Here is a 24,402-nt window from a genome sequence, read left to right as displayed (position 1 = left end):
GGCCAGGGCTCGAACCCGTGTCCCCTGCACTGGCTGGCGGATTCTTAACCACTGCGCCACCAGGGAAGCCCCTGAGAGAGGTAGATTCTTGAGTATGTTATTTTATCTCTAGAATCCAGCTATTCCTGAAACTGGAATCCAATCCTGGATTCTTAAAATTTTTTCATTAAAAAAAATTTTTTTTTTCTCTAGCTCTCTGTCTCTCTGCACTGGGAGCAGCTCTCCTGCCACAGCTCTTCATCCCCTGAAAATGTACATTTGCACGTTTGTCTCCACCTCCTTCTAGGTCAGGAGAACCTCTAAGCTACTGAGCCCGTCGCTGTCTGCAGTGGTGCTGAAATGAACAGAGACGCTGACAGATGAGAGCCTCAGCAGCTTGGCAGCCCCATGTCCCCTGACGTTGCTTACTCTTAGCAGCAGCTTCCAAAACAGTGCCCCCCAGCTTTCTTTTTTAACTTTTTATTTTATGTTGGAGCATAGTTGATTAACAATGTTGTGTTAGTTTCAGGTGTATGGCAAAGTGATTCTGTTATTCTTTTTTTTTTTTTGCAAAGATGGTACAAGAAGCCCCATTTACTCTTTTATTTATTTTGAGTTTTGGCTGCACAGCACGGCACGTGGGATCTCAATTCCCTGACCAGGGATTGAACCCGTGCCCCCTACGGTGGAAGCACAGAGTCTTAACCACTGGACCGCCAGGGAAATCCCCGATTCAGTTATACATATACATCGCAGTGCCATTTCAAGGGACATCAACACAGCAGCCAAGTTTGTTGGACCTGAGGCTGTCACAGTAGGTGGCTGGCTCTGGGGCTGGAATCAGGACTGTGTTTGGGAGCCTCATCATTGGTTATGCCAGGAGCTCTTCTCAGAAGCAACAGCTCTTCTACACCATTCTGGCCTTTGCCCTCTCAGAGGCGATGGGGACCTTTTGCCTGATGTGGCCTTTCTCATCCTCTTTACCTTGTGAAGGAGCTGTCTCCACCTCTTATAGTTCTTTCTCCTGTGTTTCTCTGCCCTGTATGTTCCTTTTCCTATACCTCCCCAGGCAGCCTAGGGAAATTGGTTGGCTCAGGGTTTGACAGACAAATAGAGAACACAGAGAAAAGACAAATACTGTATTAATTTAAAAATATGTTTTTTTCTAAACCAGTTTAAACATCAAAGATCCAAGCGAAAGTTACCATCTTGCCCTTGAGAAAATAATTCTCAAAGGCTATCCATCCTTCAAGAGAGAAAGGTGACAAATACAAGCTCTCTTTTCAGAAAAGAATAAATGTTTTCAATTTAGACCAGAGCTAACAGATGAAAAATGTATTAGTTTTGAAGATAGTTCATGTAGCTTGGGAATACACTGAGCCCAGTTCACTGGTCAGTCCTCGTCCATGTGTGTCTCGATCCACTGGTATGTTGAAATCAGTTTCTATTTCTTATTTATTTACTTTTTTTGGCCACACCACATGACTTGTGGGATCTTAGTTCCCCGACCAGGGATTGAACCCGTGCCCCCTGCAGTGAAAGCGAGGAGTCCTAACCACTGGACCACCAGGGAATTCCCTGAATTCAGTTTCATGTATGGCGTGTGTCTGGTCATTTATTGCTAATATGGAAGTATTAGAGTTTAAAGTTTTATTTACTTAAGCAGATGAGACAGATTGAAGGTTAGTCCTATGTTTCTCTTTGGACTGGGCCTTGTTCTAAGAGCTCCAAAATGCCTTCTTGAGGGGGAAAGAAAGGAATCAAACAACAGCCCATTTAATCTACCATAGTCCATGGCCACCTACCTTATGTGTGTATTGTAATTAGTTGTGAAAATCACAAATTATTATAATGATTTACATCCTTGCGGTCATTTGGAGATGTCATCAAAATGTAGATTTGTTTATGAGATTGTGCTCTGCAAGGGCATAAAATCATTGGGTATATCACAGTGGGGGGAAAATGTTAGGAAACGTTGGGTAGAATAGGTCTTAACAAACCCCTGTAAGGGCTGCACTAGCCCTAACCCTATGTGTCCATCAGAACTAATTTGAAAATGACACTCCAGTTCAAACCGGCCTGAGCAAAAATGGGAATGTGTTGACTTTTATCCAGAAAAGTTGAGGGTTAAGGCTGACCTCAGATGTGGCTGGAATCAGGGGTCAAACATTCTCTCTCTCTCTCCAATCTGCTCTCCATATTGACTTTATTCCCAAACCACAGTGGGGTGGGACTTCCCTGGTGGTCCAGTGGTTAAGACGCTGTGCTCCCAACGCAGGGGGCCTGGGTTCGATCCATGACCAGGGAACTAAGACCCGATGCAGCCAAATAAAAAAATAAGTAAACAAACAAAAAACAAACAAACAAAAAACCCCACATGGTGGCAAGATCGCTGCCGGCAGCTCTAGTGTGAATCCTCTGAGACTCAAGTCCAGTGGGAAAGAGAGAGCCTCTTTTCTAGAAGCTCCTTCAAAAGTGTGCTGGGATTCACTCTGATTGATCTACCCTTGAATCAATTAATCGCTGTTACCAGCAGGGCACCATGTGCTGATTGCCTTAGACCTGGGTCACAGGCTCCACCTCTGAATGGGGGGGTTGTGACGGTTCGACCGACCACATGGGTTGAGTGTGGGGAGGAGATGAACACTTCCAAGCCAAGATGGACCTTTTACAGAGAGGAGATGCTAGAAAGACAGTCAACAAATACCCACTCTGCCCCAAGTGACCATCTTGAAAATGCCCAGAAAGAACCAGATGAAAGAAAATGTCTGGCTAAGGTCCAAGCCAGCCCCAAGAGTGGAAAAATAAAACCCATGATTTCCTGAGAAAATAGATGATGTCATGACAAAGCATCAGGTGTGGTAAGAAGTCACTTCGCATTCAGGGAGCCCAGGGCAAACGCTTTCATTCTCTTTGACAGAAGTCTTCTCGAGGCAGGAGATAGATGGGCCCCAGGTTAGATATTTACAACTGGCCTCCCGCTTACTTTTCATGAGGCAGAAAAAAGTGGGCTTCAGGCCGGATACTTACAACTAGACTTCTGTTTGCATTTTCTGAGACAATTTAGCCAGGGGGGACAACACAAGATGATTGGTGAGAAGGAAGACAAAAGACCCCGTAAAACTGCCCCTTTATAAAGGATTTAAACTTCCCCAAAGGGCACATCTCTCTCCGAGTTCGCCCGTGCGTCTGACTTTCCGTGTGTACTTTGCTTTTCCAATAAACTTCTTACTTTTCTCTTTCCCTTCTGCCTCCTTGCCTGAATTCATTCTTGACAAGGCAGGCAAGAACTAGGGATCCAGGTCCTAGCTGCTGGCCCCTGTGGTCTAGTGGTTAGGACCCCCGGCCCAGGAACTAAGATCTTGCTTCCAGCTACTGCTCGCTGTTGCTTGATGCAAGCTGCTACTTACTGCTGTGTGCGCCAAAATCATTCTCAGAAAGTGAGTGACAACATGCTCCTTCCTCTGTTCTTCATGTGAATGACAGGTCTCACATCACTTCCCCATTGTCTCTCAGCCAGGTCTCAACCTTTGTCTCCTTCCTTCACACATGCTTTGCTTGACCATGGGTTCCCCCCTTGTGTTAAAGGAAATGATACCAACCAGGGTTCTTGGCCTTCCCCAATCAATAGAAATTGATCAGAGGCCACACAAGAAATTCAGCCAAGTTTTTACTGGGGCTCCTGCAGCAGGGGGAAGCGGGAACAATGAACAGTTTCCCTTGTTTGCTCACTCCCGGAGTGGGAGATGAGCTTGTTTCTTATATGGGGTGAGGGTAGGGGTGTGTCCAGGGGTCTGGCTGGAGGGGTGGCTGAGGTTTTTTGCCCACCCCTTAGGTGGTGCTGAGGGCAGGGGGCATGTGCAGTGCCCTGCTTTGGCTCCCGGACACCCTGTTTCTGCTCCCAGCTCTTCAGAAGTGGCAGTTGGGATTTTTTTGGGTCTTTTTGTATCTTTTGTCCAGAATTTGCCCCAACTGTGCATACATGCAGTTATTTTTTAGTCCCTTATAGTTTCTTCTTTTTTTTTTTAATGAGCACATTTTTTTAGAGAGCTTGTTTTATTTTAAAAAATTTATTATTTATTTATTTGGCTGCATTGGGTCTAAGTTGCTGTGTGCATACTTTCTCTAGTTGTGGTGAGCGGGGGCTACTCTTTGTTGCGGTGCGTGGGCTTCTCATTGCGGTGGCTTCTCTTGTCGTGGAGCATGGGCTCTAGTTGCTCCACGGCAGTGGGATCTTCCCAGACCAGGGCTCGAGCCCATGTCCCCTGCATTGGCAGGTGGATTCTTAACCACTGCACCACCAGGGAAGTCACTCCCTTATAGTTTCTTCCGTATTTTGTTGCTGGAGGAGAGGTTTGTCCAGGTGCAAGCACTGCAGCACTGCAGCAAAGAGTCCCAGGTCCCAGGCCTGTCTCCGAAATACCTGGCTTCCTGATAGTATCATTTAGGAATGCATTGTGTAGTATTGATATAATAGAAAACCCTAGTGTATTAGTTTAAACAGTCTGGGGGTGGAGGGGGGCGGGGGTAGGGATGGGGAGTGTTTGTCTTTCACAATAGGAAGCTCTGGAAGGAGGACAGTTAAGAGCTGATATGGTCAGTCAACAATGCTCTCCAGAACACAGGCTATATATGTTTCTAGTCCAAGGTTCTTAGCATATGCACCTGCATTCTCAGGCTTGCAAGATGGCTTATGTTCATGTTTCAGTTGGAAAGAAGACAGAAAAGTCAAGGGTTGTTTTTTTTTTTCTTTTGTTTTAAAATGAGGCCTTGCCTTTTTATTTGAGAAGTGTTAAGTGATTTTTTTTTTTTTTTAAATAGGGAATTTCCTGGCAGTACAGCGGTCAGGACTTGCACTTTCATTGGGGGCCTGGATACAATCCCTGGTTGGGGAGCTAAGATCCTGTAAGCTGCGCGGCGTGGAAAAAAAAAAAAAAAGCATGACTCTAATCCAATTATAAATAAACATGTGTCAAAGGCTTTATTTCACTTCTTAATTAATAAGGGAATTAGTAGATGTGAAAACCAATTCAAAGGAGAATTTTAAAAAGCATACACACAGGGCCTTCCCTGGTGGCGCAGTGGTTGAGAGTCCGCCTGCCGATGCAGGGGACATGGGTTCCTGCCCCGGTCCGGGAAGATCCCACATGCCGCGGAGCGGCTGGGCCCGTGAGCCAAGGCCGCTGAGCCTGCGCGTCCGGAGCCTGTGCTCCGCAACGGGAGAGGCCACAACAGTGAGAGGTCCGCGTACCGCAAAAAAAAAAAAAACAAACAAATAAACCCCCACACATAGGCAGTCATATACACATACATAAGCAATCAGAAATGTTGAAATGGGGACTTCCCTGGTGGTGCAGTGGTTAAGAATCCACCTGCCAATGCAGGGGACATGGGTTCATAGTCCTGGTCCGGGAAGATCCCATATGCAGTGGAGTAACTAAGACCGTGCACCACAACTACTGAGCGCTCTAGAGGCCGTGAGCCTAGAGCCCGTGCTCTGCAACAAGAGAAGCCACCACAATGAGAAGAAGCCTGCGCATCGCAACGAAGACCCAACACAGCCACAAATAAATAAATTTTAAAAAAGAAAAAAAGAAATGCTGAAATGAATTTACAAATAGATGGAAAACTAGTCAACAGAGAAATAATCAATTACAGCTCCACCAGACACAAGTTATTTGCATCTCTATGGACAAGAGCAAACTGCATTACTATTGGTTTTCTACAACTTACAAAATTGTAAAATAGCTCAAAGACAATGAAAGATAACACTAAACAGAATGATAAATAGGACACCCAGTATTCTTTTTTGTCCATTTAAAAATCTTTCACAATGTTTCCCTAGAGAAGGGATGCCCTATCTCAGCATCCACCTACAGCTCATTGATCAGAACTGCATCACGTAGCCTCCTTCACTGCATGCGAGGTTGGGAAATCAAGTATCTTTAGCTGGACACACTGCTATCTCAAGCAAAACAGGATTCTGTTAGTAAGGAAGTCTGCCTCACCTATACACCCACTTGATGTGTTAAGGGCGCTAGTTTTTTTGGCTGCGTTGGGTTTTTGTTGCTGTGCGCAAGCTTTCTCTAGTTACGGTGAGCGGGTGCTACTCTTTGTTGCAGTGCGCGGGCTTCTCATCGCGGTGGCTTCTCTTGTCGCAGAGCGCAGGCTCTAAGCGCGCGGGCTTCAGTAGTTGTGGCGCGTGGGCTCTAGAGCACAGGCTCAGTAGTTGTGGCACACTGGCTTAGTTGCTCTGCGGCATGTGAGAACTTCCCGGACCAGGGCTCGAACCTGTGTCCCCTGCATTGGCAGGTGGATTCTTAACCACTGCGCCACCAGGGAAGTCCCTAGGGCAGTAGATTTTAAACGAATTTTTAGCACATGTATGAGGATGGCTGGAGTAAACATCTGTTGGTTTTGATACTTCAGCATCATTCCCTCTTCTGGTTATAGTGCCTCAAATTTCCTTTGGAATGTACCCCGTCTCCACTCTCCAAACCCAGCTCCAAAAATGGACACTTAACTCAGGGCTTGTCTAGTTATGGTGATTGATTTAGGAATGGACACGATTGGAAACAAGCCAATCAGATTCAACTTTTGGACTTTCATTGGAACAAAACTGTAACTTACTCTAGAAAAATAGTAATACTTAAGCCTGAAAGGTCTTTAGTCAATTTCCTGACAGTCCTAGGTCCTCAACTGGATTCCTGTATTCTTTGCAATAATTCCACTGCCTCTCGGGTTCTGTGGCTTCCTGATGAGAAACACCGTTATGTTTATTTAATGGGTCGTTCCTCCTTTTAGTACCTGATTGGTGACAGGTTGTGACGTGTGCGCTAGCGTGACCTGGAAGTGTAGCTCTGGGTTTGAATGCCAGCAATGTCAGGCAGAATCCACCGAGAAAACAGAACCCCATCTAAGTATTTAAAGCAGAGGAGAATTTCATTCGGGGGATTGGTAACACAGGGAATGGAACTGTTGAAAAGCTAAACAGAGGTGGTGAGGCAACTCGGAGATTAGCAGTAGCAAGAAGCCATCAGTCACCACTGGTAGGCTAGAGACTAGATCCAGGGAGGGCACTATGTTACAGGAGCCCAGGGGCTGGGATCCCTAAACAATGCAGGGGGACAACCCGCTAGCTACTGCTAGAGAGGCTGCTCAAAGGGGTGGGGGTGGTCTCACTGCTGTTTCCCATTGGCTTAACCTAGATGGAAGCTCAGGAACAGGAAAGCCTGGGCATTCACTCATAGGGATCACCACCCGCTTCCGTACAAAGCAGGGCAGGAGAAGGGTGAGGAAAAGAGCTGAGGACACTGGGTCTACTCCACAGGACTGGCCACTCATCCATATTTCATCACATCTAAGATGCCGTTGGTTGTAAGATGCAGCATTATTTTATGCATCACTGAGAGAGAAGAATGCTGCCAAATTAAACTGTGCCCGATGCTAAGACTCCATCCATTGCAAAGCATCTTGATATTGTAACAGGGAAGAGCCAAATCTGACTACGTGTTGGAACTGTTTCTTTTACTTTAACCTTTGCTTTCCGCTGCTTTTGTTCACTAAAAGGATACTGTCTATACACAATGGGCTGCCTCAGGAAACCCTGCCCCTTTGCATGAATGTTAAACCAAAGAGCCTTTGTTCAGGGAAATATCCGGCCCCGGTCCACCTGTGGATGGCTGCAAAGAAAGAAGAAATGAACACATTCCCTCCTCAGGCTGGCCATTCCGGGGGACATTTGCAAATCTTATGTCCTTTTCATTTTACTTCCTCATCTCCTCCCCCCTCTCTGTTCTATAAAATAAACTGGCATCCAAACCCCAATAAGACAGTTATTTTGAGACAGTAGTCTGCTGTCTTCTCGGTCTGCCAAAGTCGTATTCCCTGCCTCAACACCTCCGATTTATTGGCCTGTCGTGTGGCGAGCGGAGCGAGCTTGGACTCAGTGACAGTATGAGAGATGTGAAAATGTGAAAAATGTGTGTCTTAAGATCAGTAACATGCTATTAGCTGTGTGATCTTACGAACAGGTGAACTTAATTCATCCCACCTTTGAGCTTCCATTTTACCATCCCCCTGGGAATTACAGACAATCCTTACTTTGTAGGGATTTTGTAACTAAGACCGGTAAGTTCAGTGAGATTGGGGGTTTTGTCTCTTGTTCACTGTATTCCCCAGTGCCTAGCACAGTGCGTGGCACATAGTAAGAACCCAGGAAAGTTTTGTGAAATGAATCCACCTGGACTCTATCCCCAAATGAGCAGGTTCTTGACACATAGTGGGAGGTGAGTATCCATAAATGGAAGATATTATTACTGGAATCAGATAGGCTCTGGAAGACCTTCTTTCACGAATGTCATTTAGAATTGACTCTCTTTTGTGAGAGGGGGGAAACCCCCTCTTTTACTTAAGAAAGATGTTGACTTAAAAAAATGCACGACGTGAGAGTTGTGAGTTAAGTTTTATTTGGGGCAAAATGAGGACTTTAGCCCGGGAGACAGCGTTTCAGATAGCTCTGAGAAACTGCTCGAGAAGGTAAGGGGGGGAGCCAGGTTATACAGAAGTTTTGTAACAAAGGGCAGGTAGTCTGAACATCAAAAGATTATTGTTAATTAAAGAAAACCAGATATGTCAAGTTTAGGAATTTAGCGCTTTTCTCTGTATGGGAAGATGCAAGAGTCTGGGCTCACTGAAATCACTCCTTTGATATGCACCTCAGCTATCTGGGGCCAGTATCCTGTGTTTTCACATCCTGAGTTTCCTCAGCGCTCACCTAGGGAGTGGCTGCAGACTGATGGCCGCTAGACAGCAGGTAGGCAGGTGTTCTTTTGCTTCCTGAGTTCCCTCAGGGTTCACCAGCTCACCGTCTGGTGGTGGCTGCAATCGCTGATGACTGTGACAGCCTTTCTTTGCTGATGTGACAGGCAATATTCCATTTATCATCAGGTTTTCACACATGGTGTGTCTTAGTTTTGCTTCCATTTAGTTGTTTCATTTTGGGAAAAACCCTTCATATCCATCCTCAGCCTGAGTCCCATTTGTGAAATGGGAATAACACTACAACACTTGTAGAGCTATGAGAGTTAGGGAAACGGTGACCAAAAAGAGCTTTGTAGATGGTGGAGGTTGTTCTTTTCTATTTTGCTTTATCCTCCACTCATATCTGCCTCATTCCCCTCCTTCCTTTGCAAACTTCTCTGCCACCACCACTACCACCCTTAAATTTTCTGCTCAAAACTGCACACGAAGACATCCGGCATAATCTGCACCGGAGACTGTGGCCTCTTCTCTTTAGTCTTTGATAAATGGAATATTTAAACAAAGGCTGTCACAGTCATCAGCGATTGCAGCCACCACCAGATGGTGAGCTGGTGAACCCTGAGGGAACTCAGGAAGCAAAAGAACACCTGCCTACCTGCTGTCTAGGGGCCATCAGACTGCAGCCACTCCCTAGGTGAGCCCTGAGGAAACTCAGGATGTGAAAACACAGGATACTGGCCCCAGATAGCTGAGGTGCATATCAAAGGAATGATTTCAGTGAGCCCAGACTCTTGCATCTTCCCATACAGAGAAAAGCGCTAAATTCCTAAACTTGACATATCTGGTTTTCTTTAATTAACAATAATCTTTTGATGTTCAGACTACCTGCCCTTGGTTGTAAAACTCCTATATATGCTGGCTTGCCCCCTTTCCTCCTTGCAGTAGTTCTCTCAGGGTTACTTGAGATGATGCCTCCCGGGCTTGAAGTCCTAAAAATTCCTGCCGAATAAAACATAAATCTCAACTTTTAGGTTGTGCATAGTTTTTTAGTCAACACTCACATGGGAGAGATTAATTCCAATTTACAACACATGTAAAGATCGATAAACACTAGGAAGCTGTGAAAACAGTTGTTAGGGTGGTGAGACTGTGGGGCGATGAGAAAAATGAAAATTGCGTTGATATTGTCTTTTTAAAAAGAATTCCGCCAATGTAGGGTACTGTGTTGAAATGAAACCAAACGCCTTTTCCAGCTGCAATCTCCCCGTGAAGGAAAGACTTATCCAACAAGCTGGAGGTTAGACAAGTCTCCAGGATGCACCCCAGACCCCGGGGGCCACGTTCTCCGAGTCAAAATAATGAGTCACCGCTGATTTACATGCATGTCTCCGCTCTCTAAACAGCGTCCCCTTCCGTGCGCCGACCACGGACCACCCGTTCTCTCCCATAAGTAACTAGCACCGCCTACTGGCTGTCAGCCTCTAGGCTGCTTGGCTCCGCCCCTGAGCGGAACGCGCATGCTCCCCAATTCTTCTCCGCCCCCGCCTTCGAGCTTCTCGCGACAGCCGCTCCGCGGAGACTGAATCTCGCGATAAAGGTTTATTATCTCGCGGGACCGCGGCTGGCAGACGGGCTCTTGGGCGGCTCTGGCCGGAAAGAGGAGTCGCATGTGTCGTTTCAGCTGGCGGTAGTGGCGGGCGCGGAGGCGGCGGAGGCTGTGCGACCGCCTGGGTAATGACCCCTCGTGCCTCTCACGCTTCCAGGAAGCTCGTATAGAGCGTGGGGGAAGCTGAGGTGCTCCCCGGCGGAAGGGGGCCGGGCCGGGCGTCTCCACACCCCCGCCCACATGGGCCGCTCTGGTGTCCCCGGGGTTGCCCCTTCGCCTCAGGTCGCGCCTTCACACCTGGTCGCCCTAGTCGTCGCCTCAGTGCTCTTACATTCTGCCCCTTCCTGGTTCTTTTGCCCGCATTTTCTCTCCTCAGACTCTGGTCTCCCCGCCCCCTCCCACTCCCTTTCCCTTCCGTGACTCTAACGCGTCCCTCCCTTGGCCTCTAGCCCACCCCACACCCTGCCCTCCGGGCACCTCCGGCGACCCACCCCTTCTTCGTAGGCGTTTCCAGCCTCTTCAGCTGCTTTGTGGCCTTTCCCTGTTGCTGCAGTTTGTTGCATCCTTTACAGATCATCCCCCAGACCTTTTGCCCTGTCCTCTACCGAGATCACCCTCCCCATCTTTTTCCCCATGGCTTCCTCTTCCACTAGTGCCCTCCTCTCCCTAGTTGTCGTGGCCCATTTGCTGTGAGTCTCACTGTTGTCACTTGCTTCCCTGTAGGCCTGGAAAATGGTGTGCCCAGAATTACTCATATTTTATGAATCCTAATGCAGCTTGTATCTCTCATTCAGCAAAGAATTGAAACCGATTCGGGGTGGCGGGATTTCTAGTAGGAGGAGGCCGGACTACACCTGAACACTGCTTCTCTGGGCGTCTTGGTCCAAAATAGTGAAGATGTGTTATTTTCCTTGCTTACAGGTTTTGAGATGGCTGCTGACATTTCTGAATCCGGTGGACATGATTGCAGAGGAGACCCGAGGAGCAATACCAAGTTAGATGCAGATTACCCACTTCGAGTCCTTTACTGCGGAGGCAAGTGTTGGAAGGCAGAAAATGGCTTTTACTCACTGTATTTTTATGCATTGTGATAAATGGTTTCACATTTGGTCCGAGTAGATTTTTCATCTTTGTCATTTGGTGAATCTTTAATTGGGAGCTGGGGAAGAGGAGGCATGGATTAACAGACCTTTCCCAACCTGTGTGACTTGCGTCTTGTTACTTGGCCTGGAGAAGTTTACAGTCCAGTTGGAATAGAGATGTGTAAATAGATTATTCCGGCCTAATGTTACTTGCTAGTCTGGCTATTAAAGGTGGGCTTCTTGGAAGATATTGAATCTTAAGGGATGAGAAGGATTGGTTGAGGGAGTGGGGAAAGGCATCCCGGATGAAGTGAACAGCTGTGCAAGGAAAAGCTTTGTGGAGAAATTAACACCTTTTTATTAGTATAGTGTGTAGTATAGGAATGGTGTCAATAACGAGTGGAAGATTATGAGGTTGGAGTGATGGGTAGTAGGACAGTCTTGGGAAAGTGTTCTTGGTTTGATTAATAAAATATGAATCAAGATTTTTTTCCCTTTGAGTGTTTTTCCTCATTTTCAATCCAGAAATATTTGTGAACTGGAAATATTCTAATTTTACTAGCATCTTGGAAAGGTTTAGAAAAATCTGAAGACATAAGACAGTAAAGTAAAAGGGCAAGTAAATATTATTTTTTTTAGTAAATATTTTTGGCCACTTACTATGTGCCTAGCAGAGTTTTAGATGCTGGGGACTGAATAATGAATAAGTCAGGAAAGGTCTTTGTGCTCAGGGACCTTACATTCTGTGAGTGTGATAGGGATTTCTTCTGGAATTTAAGTACTTACAGTACTTACAGGAGAGGTGACGTCACTGAGTTAAAAAATTGTATCAACTCATCATTTATTGACTACCTTTGATGATAAAATAAAATGAGTGTAAAATATCCCAGAGAGTAGGCAGGGGAGCTTTCTGTAGGGTTGATTGAGATGTGTTATGATTATTCGTCTTATTTGGTTATATTGTTTGCCTTTGGAGTCATGGGCCAGGGTTTGCATCCTTACCTTGGGCATTACCAGCTGCTCCTGCTTAATTTTAGCTGTGTGACCGTGGGCAAGTTAACCTGATTTCACTAAGGGTTAGAGGTCTGTTTCTTAAGGTCTGAAAGAAAATGATGATTACATCTGAAGTCAGATGATTCCTATAAAGCTGGTTCAGCAACTAACATAAGAACATAATACAATAAGTGCTATTATTACTATTATTAGGGAAGTATACTAGTTTAGTTTATTCCTCCTTGTTTGTCAGATACAGTTAGGAGCTATTGTTCTTTGTACCCTAATTCACCGAATCTAAGACTCTGTATGTTATAAGATGCACCATTATTTTAGGTTCCACTAAGAAAGAAAAAATTGTTAGGTTGACATGCCATAATTATGGAATGCATCCCTATAAAAATGAAAAAAAATTAATGAAATACAGTATATGAAAGCCATCCTGTTCAAGTGCTTATGTCGCTCCTAAGATGGCTTTGAACAACTGCACTAAGTATGCAGTCCACCCCAGTGATACTTTGTGTTGATCAGAGGTACCAGAGGTACCTAACCTTTTCGAGAAAACTTTATTTTTATTTCCCTCCCTAGTTTGTATTGATATTCCAGGCACTAGGTTGGAGACAGGATTACCTTTTCCTCAAAGAGTTTAAGGTCTAGTTGTAGAAGCACTTAGGGAATATTAAATGCTAAATTCAGTGGTACTGACCATAGCTATGAACTAGGGTTTCAGGAAAGGGAGGGATCTTTGTTCAGAGGGAAGCTGGGAAAGCAAAGTGAGGAAGTGAGAAGCCTTAGGTAATGGGCAGAATTTGCAAGGAAAGGTGGATGAATTTATAAGAAAAATATGGGGGCATGGTTTAATATGGTATCTTCATATTAAAGATCGAGGAAAAAGTTAGGGGGTAGAGGGAAAAGAAGGGGCTGATTGGAGCAGAATGCTGGTTGAAGTATAGTGAGAAACAAGGGTAGGTAGGATGGGGTCATTTCCGGGGAGATATATGTCTGCAGGATTGAGACTTCAGAATATGAATTCAGTCAGAGTTTGAATCCTGGTTTAGCCATTTACTCACTGGTGACCTTGGTCAGTTTCCTCATCCATAAAATGGATAACAGCCTACTTCAGAGGGCTGTTGAGAAGAATAAATGAAATATTACTCCCAAAGGCTCCATCTCCTAATATCATCACATTGGGTATTAGGATTTCAACATGTGAATTTTGAGGGGACACAAACATTCAGACCATAGCAGAAGGTCTCATGGATGATGTGGCTTTGTTCATCATATCTCATCATGTCAGCAGATACACAATGTCAGGTTGTTCCGCTGTTAGTGATGTGAAGCTGGTGACTGCTCAGTCTTTTCCTTGAAAAACGACAGTTTACAAATAGTAAATCATTTGTGGAGGGAAATAGACTGTAAAAACAAATAATGTGGAATTTGGAATATTTGTCCAACTTTTTTCATCGTATTAGAATTTTGCTGAACCAAATATTATTTGAAATGGTGTACTAAGTGTTATGGTTTTAGTATTTGCTGTAATGGTATTTAACGTATAATTATATCCTGAAAATGTGGCTGAATATCTGTACCTACTAGTATTTGAACTTGAACTGTGAGGATTAGAGAGCTTCTGGTTAACCAGGAGAGCTTTAGTAGAAAGAACTCTAAACTGAAATAGAGATGGTAGATTCTAGTTTTCTGCCCTATGCCACCTTTGGCCTTGGATAAGCTATTTAACCTTTTTCGGCTTCATCTGTAAAAGAGTGATGATGGGCTGGCACACAGCTGCACTGCTTTTATATGTTGTGTGGTCTAATTTAGTGGTTAAGAGCATGACCTTCAGAAACAGACGAGGGTTCCAATCCTGTTCTAACCAGATACAAATGAGTTACTTGTTCTAAGTCTCATTTTTCTCATTCATAATACACATATGGTAGTTCTTACCTTATGAGGTTGTGACGATTGAACATAATAATATAAAGCATAGCAAAGTGCCTAGCATGTGCCCAATATATGGTAAGTGCTGTTATTATTAACGGTGTGCCACCCCTCCTCTCCCTCACAAATCTCAAGGTGTTGTCACACTGAACTATTCCATTCCTCACCTTAAAAATAAAAATAAAATAAGCAGTTGACCCAGTAATAGAGTTTTAGTTAAAATTGGGAAACCCTTTGAGTTTTTCTAGTCCTTTAGCCTTTGCAGGCTATACAGTGACAGGATTGAACCAACTTTCCTTCTAAGGAAGGAAATTCACAGTGTCATGGTCTTATGTAGCATAATACGAAAAAAGAAAAGGAAAAGTATATTGCAAAGAAATGGTAGCAAAAGTGCTACTGAAGTCTGTAAATGTGTTAGTATGAATAAAAAGTAGCGGCTGTTTTGGTGAAGTTATCAAAAGAAATAACCAGCTCCATTCAGCCTTTGTTGTATGGGGAATTGTTCCCATCCTAGCTTAGTTTCAGACCCATTGAGGTTGTTGTGGTAAAACCTTAAGACATGCCAGATAGTATAGTTTGATGTTCTACCAACTGAAGGAGACATTGTTCTTTACATCCAAAAAAAAAATTAAGATAATATTTCTATTAATCATGTGCCACTTACCTAAAAAAAAAAAAAGTGCATGACGGGGTAGTATTTGAAAAGTGGTACAGGAAAGTTATAGGAAAAAACAAATGAAGCATTTTGTCAGATTAAAAATAAAAGTTGTTATGAGCCATGTGTGTACGTGTGTATTTATTTATTTATTAACATTTTCAAATCTTTTTTTCTCTCCATCCCCAGTCTGTTCATTACCAACAGAGGTAAGTCCTTCTAAAATTCTTTTTTTCTTTTTTAACTTCTGCATTTGAGATGATTGATTTTAGAGCTAGCTTGGGAACTTCTTACTTTTCATTTTCTATTATTTGATGGCAGAGTTCCAGCCTTTTTTTTTTGAGTTTCAACCTTTTATAGAGAACTTTGGTTTAGAATACTTTTATGGTCCTACAAATTTTTCTTTAGACTTTGAGTTATATGTGTGCATCTTTAGCACTTGGCTATACATAGTTTGGATTTTTGCATGGAACTCATGAATAGTCAGCTAATAAAACAAGAGTAACCTTAAAGCCAAAATTTAACATCCAAACAGAGAAGAGAAAGCATAAATTATGTGTAAGACTTTCTGTTGATAAGCTTCTAAGTCAGGTTCTGCGGGCAGGTCATGAAAATGAGACACCTATGTGTCCAAAGCAAGAAAAACACCTCGTTTTTGTCTGTTTCCTCCTTTTTCTAATGGCCTTTCTGTTTGTTGGCGAGGAAATAAATTGTTACAGTGAGGAGGTGTCTTTTAATTTTTAATTTCTTATGGGACATTTCCTGGTTGAATACAGATTTCCTGTGGATAAGATGTCAGGTGGGAGTAGTTGGTTTTATGATTCTATATATAGCAAGCACAGGGAATGATTTTTAATTAAAATGATTAAAAGTGTACTGTTGTGACTCAGTTTCTTCTTTTTCCCTCTCCAGTACTGTGAATATATGCCTGATGTCGCTAAATGTAGACAATGGTTAGAGAAGAATTTTCCAAATGAGTTTGCAAAACTTACTGTAGGTATGAACATTTTTTTTCCCTCTTTCTATATACCTTTGGCTATATACCTTTGGCTTTGCAACGTGCAAATGCATTTGTTTAGTAGGATATTACAGAATTATATCTATCTATTCTATTAACTTTAAAACTGTTTTAAGTTCTTGGGTTAAAATTCCTTACATAAAATCACGGACTGTGGGACTTCTCTGGTGGTGCAGTGGTAAGAATTCACCTCCCAGTGCAGGAGACTCAGGTTTGATCCCTGGTCAGGGAACTAGATCTTACATGCATGCTGCGACTAAGAGTTCGCATGCCACAACCAAGGAGCCTGTTGGCCACAACTAAGGAGCCCACCGGCCCCAACTAAGACCCAGCACAACCAAAAATAAATAAATAAAATTTAAAAAAAAATCACAGACTGCTTGTGTCTTATCTCTGAGACAGGATAGGTCAAAGTATTAACTTTCTTATATAAAGAAGAGTAAATGATTTAGGGGCATATATTTTCTTTCATTCATTTAACAAATTTTTTTTTTTCTTTTTTCTTTTTGGCTGCGTTGGGTCTTTGTTGCTGCACACAGGCTTTCTCTAGTTGTAGTGAGCAGGGCTACTCTTCGTTGTGGCTCATGGGCTTCTCATTGTGGTGGCTTCTCATTGCGGAGCACGGGCTCTAGGCGCGCGGGCTTCAGTAGTTGTGGCTCGCAGGCTCTAGAGCGCAGGCTCAGTAGTTGTGGCACACAGGCTTAGCTGCTCCGCAGCATGTGGGATCTTCCTGGACCAGGGCTCGAAGCCGTGTCCCCTGCATTAGCAGGCGGATTCTTAACCACTGCCACCAGGGAAGTCCAACAAATTACTTCTTGTAAACATACTATATGCTATACACTCTTATTGGATGCTGAGAATAAAGCAGTAAACAAAAGACCTACTCTTTGGAAATTATATTCTAGAGGGAGAGACAAAATAAGTAAAACAAGACAAATAAATAAGTACATTAAATTAGGATAAGCAGGGAATGGAGAGATAAGAATTGTTGGGGAGGGAATTTGAAATTTTAGGTAGTAGCCCTGAAAGATTTTGCTGAAAAGATGGCATTTGAACAAAGACCTAAAATAAGTGAGGGAGAGAGTCCTTTGGATATCTGGGAGAACGACATTCCAAGCAGATGGTGCAGCCAGTGCAAAGGCCCTGAGGCAAACACTTACCGCTTACAGCATATTTAAAAAACAGGAAGGAGGTCTTTGTTTCTGGAAGGGAAGAAGGGTGGGAGATGAAGTCAGAGAAGTAGTGAAGGACCGTGGCTTAAACACCAGGTCTCAGCTTTCACTCTGAGTGAGATGAGCTATTGGAGCAGTTTGAGCAGAAGGGTGATATGGTCTGACTTCTGTTTCAGCAGTGTGTCTGGCTGCTATGTTAAGAATAGACTGAAGAGAGGCTTAGGCAGCAAAGCAGGGAGACCAAATAGGTGGCTCCTGCACTAATCTGGTCAGGATGATGACGACTAGAATGGCAGCAGTGGAGACGTGAAAAGTGGTCAGATTCTAGATACGTTTTGAAGGTAGAGCTGACAGGGTCTCCTGATGTGTTGAATGTGGGATGTGAGAAAAAGGGGCAGCTAAATTTTTGACCGAAGCAACTAGAAGAATGGAGTTGCTGTTGCCAGAGGTAAGGAAACTGCAGAGGAACCGATTTCCTCAGTTAGCTAAGATTGACGCCCTCTTACAAGATTGTTAAAAATGAAGGCAGTAGCAGGGAGAAGGGAAATCCTGGGCTGGAAAGTCCTGCCACGTATACCCAGTGTTATCCCACTACTTGCTGCTTTGATTTTCAGATAGTTTCCATGAGACACAGCCCCTGAGACAACTTAGTCGCTGTCCGTGATTGGATAAGAACCCTCAAATCTGATGTAACAGTCTACATGGTGGGCCCTGAACATGACTTGCCTAGGACATATCTTCATATTCAGGACCAGACTTCTGTTAACAGAACTAGTACGCTTAGATGCTAAATATTCCTGTGGAGTCTTAAGTGTTCTGTGCTCCTTTAATGTGGCTTAAAAAATTGTGATCTTCACATATCAAAGACTTTGTTTTGTCTTCTATCACTATATACTTATCGTAATGACTTCAGAATTAGGCTTGATAGGCATCTAGCAGTATAATCGCTTGCTTTATAAATGTTACACTCATTTGTTGGTAAAATACCTTATATGTGTTTGAGGTTCCTCAAGGGTAATTTTTTAACGTAATGAAGTGATGTTAATGCTTTTGGATTTTGTTTTTACATCTAGAAAATTCACCCAAACAAGAAGCTGGAATTAATGAGGGTCAAGGAACAGCAGGGGAAGAGGAAGAGAAGAAAAAACAAAAGAGAGGTGAGACCTGAATCCATGATTTGATTTACACAAACATACCCTCCCTCTGCTTGAAGAAATAAGAAACGAAAGCATTCCCAAAGTGAATAACATCTACCTGTTACTGTAATTCTGTGTGAATACCATACAGAGGGATACAGGATCATGTTCTCAGGATGACTGGATTTCGTATGAATTGGGCTTTATCAGTAAATTGGATCTAAGAAAATATGCTTCATTTGCCGTATATATACATAAAAAGCATCCAGCCAGCTTGTTTATGACTTAAAAACTTTGTTACCTTATTAAAATACCTGTGTATTCTATTTAATTAGAGTGAGAACACTTAAAAAAATTTTGTTCTCTCATTACTTCTGTCAGCTCAGTTGAATTTTTCTTTTTACAGCTGTTAGGCACACCTGTTTACCTCTCCTCCTTCTAAAATGAATTCCTTGTGCCCTGGATCGTGTCCCCACCTGTTTCTTCTTCCTGAATTAATTTTCCCTTGTGACTAAAATTAGCTTATACATATATTTTAGGACTTTGCATTAAAAAAAAAAAATTCCCCCAAGAGCTCATATCTTTCTTTGCCCTATTCTCTTCCCCCTTCCCTTCTTAGCCAGACGTCCTTAATAAGACTAGACTTACTATCCCCCTTTCAGTTTGGTCATTGAGTCTTTGCTCCTCAGTCCATCCTAACCTGACTTTCATGCCACTGAAACTCCTCTAACAAGGGTCACGAACGGCTAGGTGATTGCTAAGTGGTAAGAGCATCTCATCTGAGCCCTCCCTTGAAGTGTCGTGCTTCCTCCCTCATTCTCCTTTCACTGCTCCTCAGCCTTCTGTGCAGACTTCTCTTCTCCCTTGTGTCCCTTAAAAATTGGTGTTTTCCAGGATTCTGTCCTGGGCCCACTTACCTTCTCATTCTGCATGTCCTCCCTGGATGATTCCTCCACATCCTTCTGCTATCACTCTACGCTTACAGTACCCAAATTTATATCTCTAGTCCTGGCCCATGTCTCTAGACTAGAAATGCGCATATGGTCTCACAGGTACTTCAAACACAGCACTTCCAAAGTAAACTTACTAAGTCCCAAATCTGCATCTTTTGTTTTCTTCATTTTGGTTATTAACAGCACAGTTTATCCAGTCATCTGAGCCAGAAACTTGAGACCCATCTTAGATTCATTCTTTTTGACCCTCTTAATCAGTTCTAAATTCTGTCATTTCTTCTCCTTCCTCTGTTTATCCTGTGCCTAGTGGCCATTACTGTTGCCACTGCTTTGTTGAGATGTTGATTAAGTTCTGCCTGAACTAATGCAGGAGCCTCATCAGTGGCCTCTACCATTGCTCTTCACAGACCCACCCTCCACACTGCATGGTGATCCTGACAAAACATAAATCAGTAATTTCACTCCTGCATAGTCAGTTGTTCACTGGCTTCTCTTTGCAATATAAAATGACAGAGCTTGTGCTGTTCCTTAAATTACTGGTATATAATCTTTGCTTTTCTGGCTTCCTTTCTTACATATCCATACGCTTCCTTCATCAACACAAGTGTATTTGCAGCCAATTAAGCTGACTGTGCTCTTTTCCCCGCTGGGGCCAGGTATGCAGTGGTTGCAACCAGTAGCCTCCTTGGTAGTGTATGCAGCCTGTTGGCTGTATGGGTTGCCCTAAGGGATCTTGGAGACAGCCCTTTCCAGTGGACATTCACATCTGGCATGCTGTCCCCAATCTAGGCTCCAGGTAGATACGCGTGGTGCCTTTGGAAAGCCCCAGGGCACAGTGGCCAGGGTCCACTTTGGCCACATTGGCCAAGTGATGTCCATCCGCACCAAGTTGCAGAACAAGGAGTATGTGATTGAGGCCTTATGCAGGGCCAAGTTCAAGTTCACTGGCTGCCAGAAGATCCACGTCTCCAAGAATTGGGGATTTACTAAGTTTAATGTGGGTGAATTTGAAAACATGGTGGCAGAAAACCGGCCCATCCCGGGTGGCTGTGGGGTCAAATAGATCCCTAATCGTGGCCCCTGGACAGATGGCGGGCCCTGCGTTCCTGAGCGCCATTGTCCCCTCCTTACGCCAACCAGTAAATCCTACTTTCCTGTCACATTCACACACAAAGACAAGTGTAGTTCTCAAATATAATGCCCTTTCTTGTCTCTGTACTTGTTTCCCTTCCCTGGAATATCCTTTTTATATCTCCCCAGCCCTTCTCCCTTCAAATGGACCATTTCTTATTCTGCAAGCACTTAGATGCCTCTTCCTCTAGGAAACTTGTCCTGTTCTCTGGAAGCAGAGTTAGCCACTCTCTGCAAAGCTTATGGTAGTGCCATATTCGTGGATCCTATTACAGTATATATCAGGTTGCTGTACTTATTTAACTTTTTGTTTCCCTGCACTAGACTGAGAGTCCCTGGAGGGCAGCGACTATGTTCTTCTTCTGTTCATCTTTGTGTCCTCAGCCCTTAGTGCAGTGCATTGCATATACTACTTAATAACTATGGATTGAATGAATACTCATGCATGTGTTTATTAATTTTGTATTAGAAAAAGAAACTTTAGAAATTAGTATTTCATACCTTTTGAAAATTAATAAATTTAGAGACAGTATTCTTTATTTATGATAAGAACAGAACAACTAATCCTGAGCTCTTTCTTAATAAATAAAGGTGGAAGGGGTCAAATAAAACAAAAAAAGAAGACTGTACCACAGAAGGTTACGATAGCCAAAATTCCCAGAGCAAAGAAGAAATACGTAACAAGAGTGTGTGGCCTTGCGACTTTCGGTGAGTCCAAGCTTAAGTATGTTTAAAATGTGTGAACTACATTCCTTCATTTCATTCTCTCTCTTTTTAATCTAGTATCATGAAAATTTTACAGTTCTGTTTTTTGCTAAGAAGATACAAAATGAGATTTTGCATTTCTAACTATAGGTTCAAAATCAAATTTTGAAGCAACTTAAAAATCTTTTGCACAGGGGACTGGTTTAACTTTTTCCTTTCCAGAATTTCTGTTTGGGCACGTTTTATGTAGAATAAGGAGGGCTGGATAGGTTTCCCTGTGAAGTCTACCAGCACTGCTCCTTGTTCCCTGCAGTCTCGGTAGCCAAATGGTTGCAAAATGACCTATCCCTTCTGGGATGACAGTAGAGGGTGAGGGAAGGTGGTTAGTGGCAGGATGTCCTGCTTCAGAGCCCCTTCAGTTCCTGGAAGACTTGAATGAATAGTGAAACCACGGTGATTAGGTTCCTTCATTTGACAACATGGAATGAAAAGCAGTCACTAGACCACATCATAAATATTAGGCTTGTTTCTCTGCTGTAAATTTTTCTTCTATAAAAAGGGATAACCAAAAGAACTTCATATACTTGGAAGTGTAGATGTAATGTTGGAATTAATGTGTTCCTGGATTTATTTTGGTCTTACTATATGAGTTAAGAATAGTGTGGATGATCTTATTTTTATGTACTGAGGCTTTACTTGACCTTAAAAATATAAGTTGAATTGTTAAGATGACTGCTTATGGGTAGTTTGTAATTATTGTTCTGAAAGGAACATGAAATCCATTAACAAAATCTGTTTTATGAATTTAAAATGCAGATTAAATTTCAAGATGGAAAAATATCTTTGACATATGATTCCAATTATAGTCTTGCTATTTCTTTTTTTTAAAATAACAGAAATCGATCTTAAAGAAGCACAAAGGTTTTTTGCTCAGAAATTCTCCTGTGGTGCCTCAGTAACAGGGGAGGATGAAATCATCATTCAGGGAGACTTTACAGATGACATAATTGATGTCATTCAGGAAAAATGGCCAGAAGTGAGTATTTGGAACATGTGCATCTATAGAAATAAGTTATTAAAGCAAGTTCCTTCTGTGTTAGTTGATAACCACAACTCATGAAATGTAATTATTTTTATTTTACAGGTGGATGATGATAGCATTGAAGATCTTGGAGAAGTGAAGAAGTGATTTTGAAAATTTGTCTGTATTTAAAGATCTGAACTGATTGTTGATATGGCCAAAGGGAGAGAGGCCTTTTAAAATATATATATAAATATATATATTTATCCTACAGTAAAACTGTAGCCTACCCTCACCCTTGGCATTTTCACTGTTCTGTACAGGGCTGCTTGTTTTTTTTTTTGTTGCCAAAGTCTGATAAACAGGAGAGACTGTCATGCTTATGCATGAAATAGAATTTAGTCAAATAAAAAATTTTGGTCATTTGGTACTGACTTTTCTCTTTCTTTTTAAGTTTTTATTTTTGGAAAAATTAGACTTTCTGTGGAAAGCTTTTCTGTTGATTATTTTAAAATAATCATGATTTTATCAAATCATGATTTTTTTTTTTTTTTTTTGGTTGTTAAGCTGAGTGATACTTTGAAGAATTTGAATTTGGCTTCATTACCAGTAATAACTCTCCTTGCTTCTTTGGTGTGATAGTTTTGAGATGCTTGAGCATCTCATGGATCTGTGGTTGAATTTGCTTCATTGTCACCAACCAGGTTCACTTTGTGGGCCTATTAACGTATTGTTGGTAATAGTTGATCAAGCTGTTGTGGAGATTATTTGGTAAAGTATATTAAAAGCCTTAAACCCATCTGCACTGTTTGACCCACTTCTTGACATTATCCTAAAGATACAATGTCTTGCTTAAAACTGTGGATGAAGGTGTTCATCACAGTGCTACTCATAATATAAAAAAATTGCAAATGATAAAGATGAACAATTGGGAAATGGTTAAAGAAATGATGGTTTGTCATATGGTAGAATATTTGCAGATATTTTAAGATATTTTCTAAGAATACTTGGAAAGGTGTTTGATAATGTTAAGTAGGAGGTCAGACCCCCAAATCCATTTTATACATTATTTTCATCATTGTTTTGAGTGGATAGGCATCCAGAGAGGCCGAGTTCTTTTTCTGGCTATAAGTTTATGTAAAATTCTCCTAACCATTTGAAAATAATATACACCATTGCTCAATATAGTCTGGAAAATAGCAGTTAAAATGTGTTTTTCTTACAAGAGAAACAGTGACAGTGAATCTTAATGAGTACATTAAATGAATTTAAAATCTGTTTTTATAAAGGTCTTATGTCAGGTGCTACAAACTAAAGACTCATGGTATTTTAAATTGCTATAGACACCTTTGAGAAAGTTAGAACCATTGTTTATTGCCATGCAAATTGCAATCAAATGAATTAGTGGGGTTTTAAATAATTGAAATCTTAGACTGTATAATAAAGATGTAAATTAAGAAAATGAAATTCTGCATTAACTGTGAATTTAGCTAAATAAAATTACCTGATGAAGCAAATTTATCCATCAAAACCATTTGGTATGTGGTTATGTGTGTATTCTCTTGGTGCTGGAAGATGTCTTTGTGCTTGTATCAACACGTGTGACTTCATGTAAAGATTCTTAATGTTCACAGTTCTTGGCAAATGCAGTTTCAGTCCATATATAGCCAGCAGTGGATGGTACTGCAGGAAAATGCAGGATTAAAATCGTCCTTGTGTATAATATGTGTGAATCTTTTTCTTTGACCTGAAATTTAAAATGCAAGAGTTTAATCTCTGATTAAAATGTGTAGTTCAGGGGGTGTTCCCTGGTGGTCCAGTGGTTAGGGCTTGGCGCTTTCATTGCTGTGGCCCGGGTTCAATCCTTTGTCGGGGAACTAAGATCCCACAAGCTGCATGATGTGGCCAAAAAATATATAATATATATACATATATATATATATTCAAGGATTGAGTTTAATTCATACATTCTGTGTATGTTTGTATTATGTAAATGCTTTTATAATCTTGTGTTTTTAGCAAAAGAATACTAACCTTTAAACAGCCTTATAATATGTAAGAGATTTGCAAAGATTAAGCTGGCAACTTCAAATACAAATAAAGTTTTTTAATTTTAACAATAGATTTTATTTAACACAGTATACCCCAAATATTATTATTTCAACATGACGTTTTGATATGTAGTATTTTATTCATTAAAAAAAATAGATGCTGGCAACATGTGATTTTAAATTCCTTTTTAGTTATTAA

The 24,402-nt window shown here is 42.1% G+C and overlaps 1 protein-coding gene, 1 non-coding gene and 1 pseudogene across 4 annotated transcripts; all 3 read left to right on the top strand.

The window, feature by feature from the left end:
• The first annotated feature begins 250 nt into the window (after nt 1–250).
• LOC132436450 (ATP synthase F(0) complex subunit C2, mitochondrial-like) lies at nt 251–970 on the top strand (annotated as a pseudogene).
• A 9,364-nt stretch (nt 971–10,334) lies between these two features.
• On the top strand, nt 10,335–23,877 carry DENR (density regulated re-initiation and release factor). 3 transcript variants are annotated; one of them, XM_060027958.2, is made up of 8 exons: nt 10,335–10,473; nt 11,270–11,383; nt 15,206–15,225; nt 15,929–16,013; nt 18,280–18,363; nt 21,018–21,134; nt 22,028–22,167; nt 22,276–23,877. In XM_060027958.2, the coding sequence occupies exons 2-8, from the start codon at nt 11,278–11,280 to the stop codon at nt 22,318–22,320; spliced, it is 597 nt and encodes a 198-aa protein (XP_059883941.1). In that variant the 5' UTR covers nt 10,335–10,473; nt 11,270–11,277; the 3' UTR covers nt 22,321–23,877. The 3 variants fall into 3 exon arrangements, with proteins under 3 accessions (XP_059883941.1, XP_059883942.1, XP_069397403.1); XM_060027959.2 differs by having other exon boundaries at nt 10,395–10,536; XM_069541302.1 differs by having other exon boundaries at nt 10,462–10,486.
• On the top strand, nt 19,906–20,040 carry LOC132436721 (small nucleolar RNA SNORA70). The gene has a single exon (XR_009521870.1). It is a non-coding gene; the product is annotated as a small nucleolar RNA SNORA70 (small nucleolar RNA).
• Nucleotides 23,878–24,402: the final 525 nt, after the last annotated feature.

Source organism: Delphinus delphis, chromosome 13 (assembly GCF_949987515.2).
Source record: "Delphinus delphis chromosome 13, mDelDel1.2, whole genome shotgun sequence".
NCBI lineage: Eukaryota > Metazoa > Chordata > Mammalia > Artiodactyla > Delphinidae > Delphinus > Delphinus delphis.
The sequence above is the reverse complement of the archived record's forward strand: the minus strand, read 5'-3'. Positions and strand labels throughout refer to the sequence as shown.

What these genes read in the sequence shown, in the direction of transcription:
- DENR (XM_069541302.1), top strand. An exon ending in GTTTGCAAAACTTACTGTAG is followed by an intron (nt 16,014 to 18,279) that starts GTATGAACATTT and finishes TTTTACATCTAG; the next exon opens with AAAATTCACCCAAACAAGAA. An exon ending in TTCAGGAAAAATGGCCAGAA is followed by an intron (nt 22,168 to 22,275) that starts GTGAGTATTTGG and finishes TTTATTTTACAG; the next exon opens with GTGGATGATGATAGCATTGA.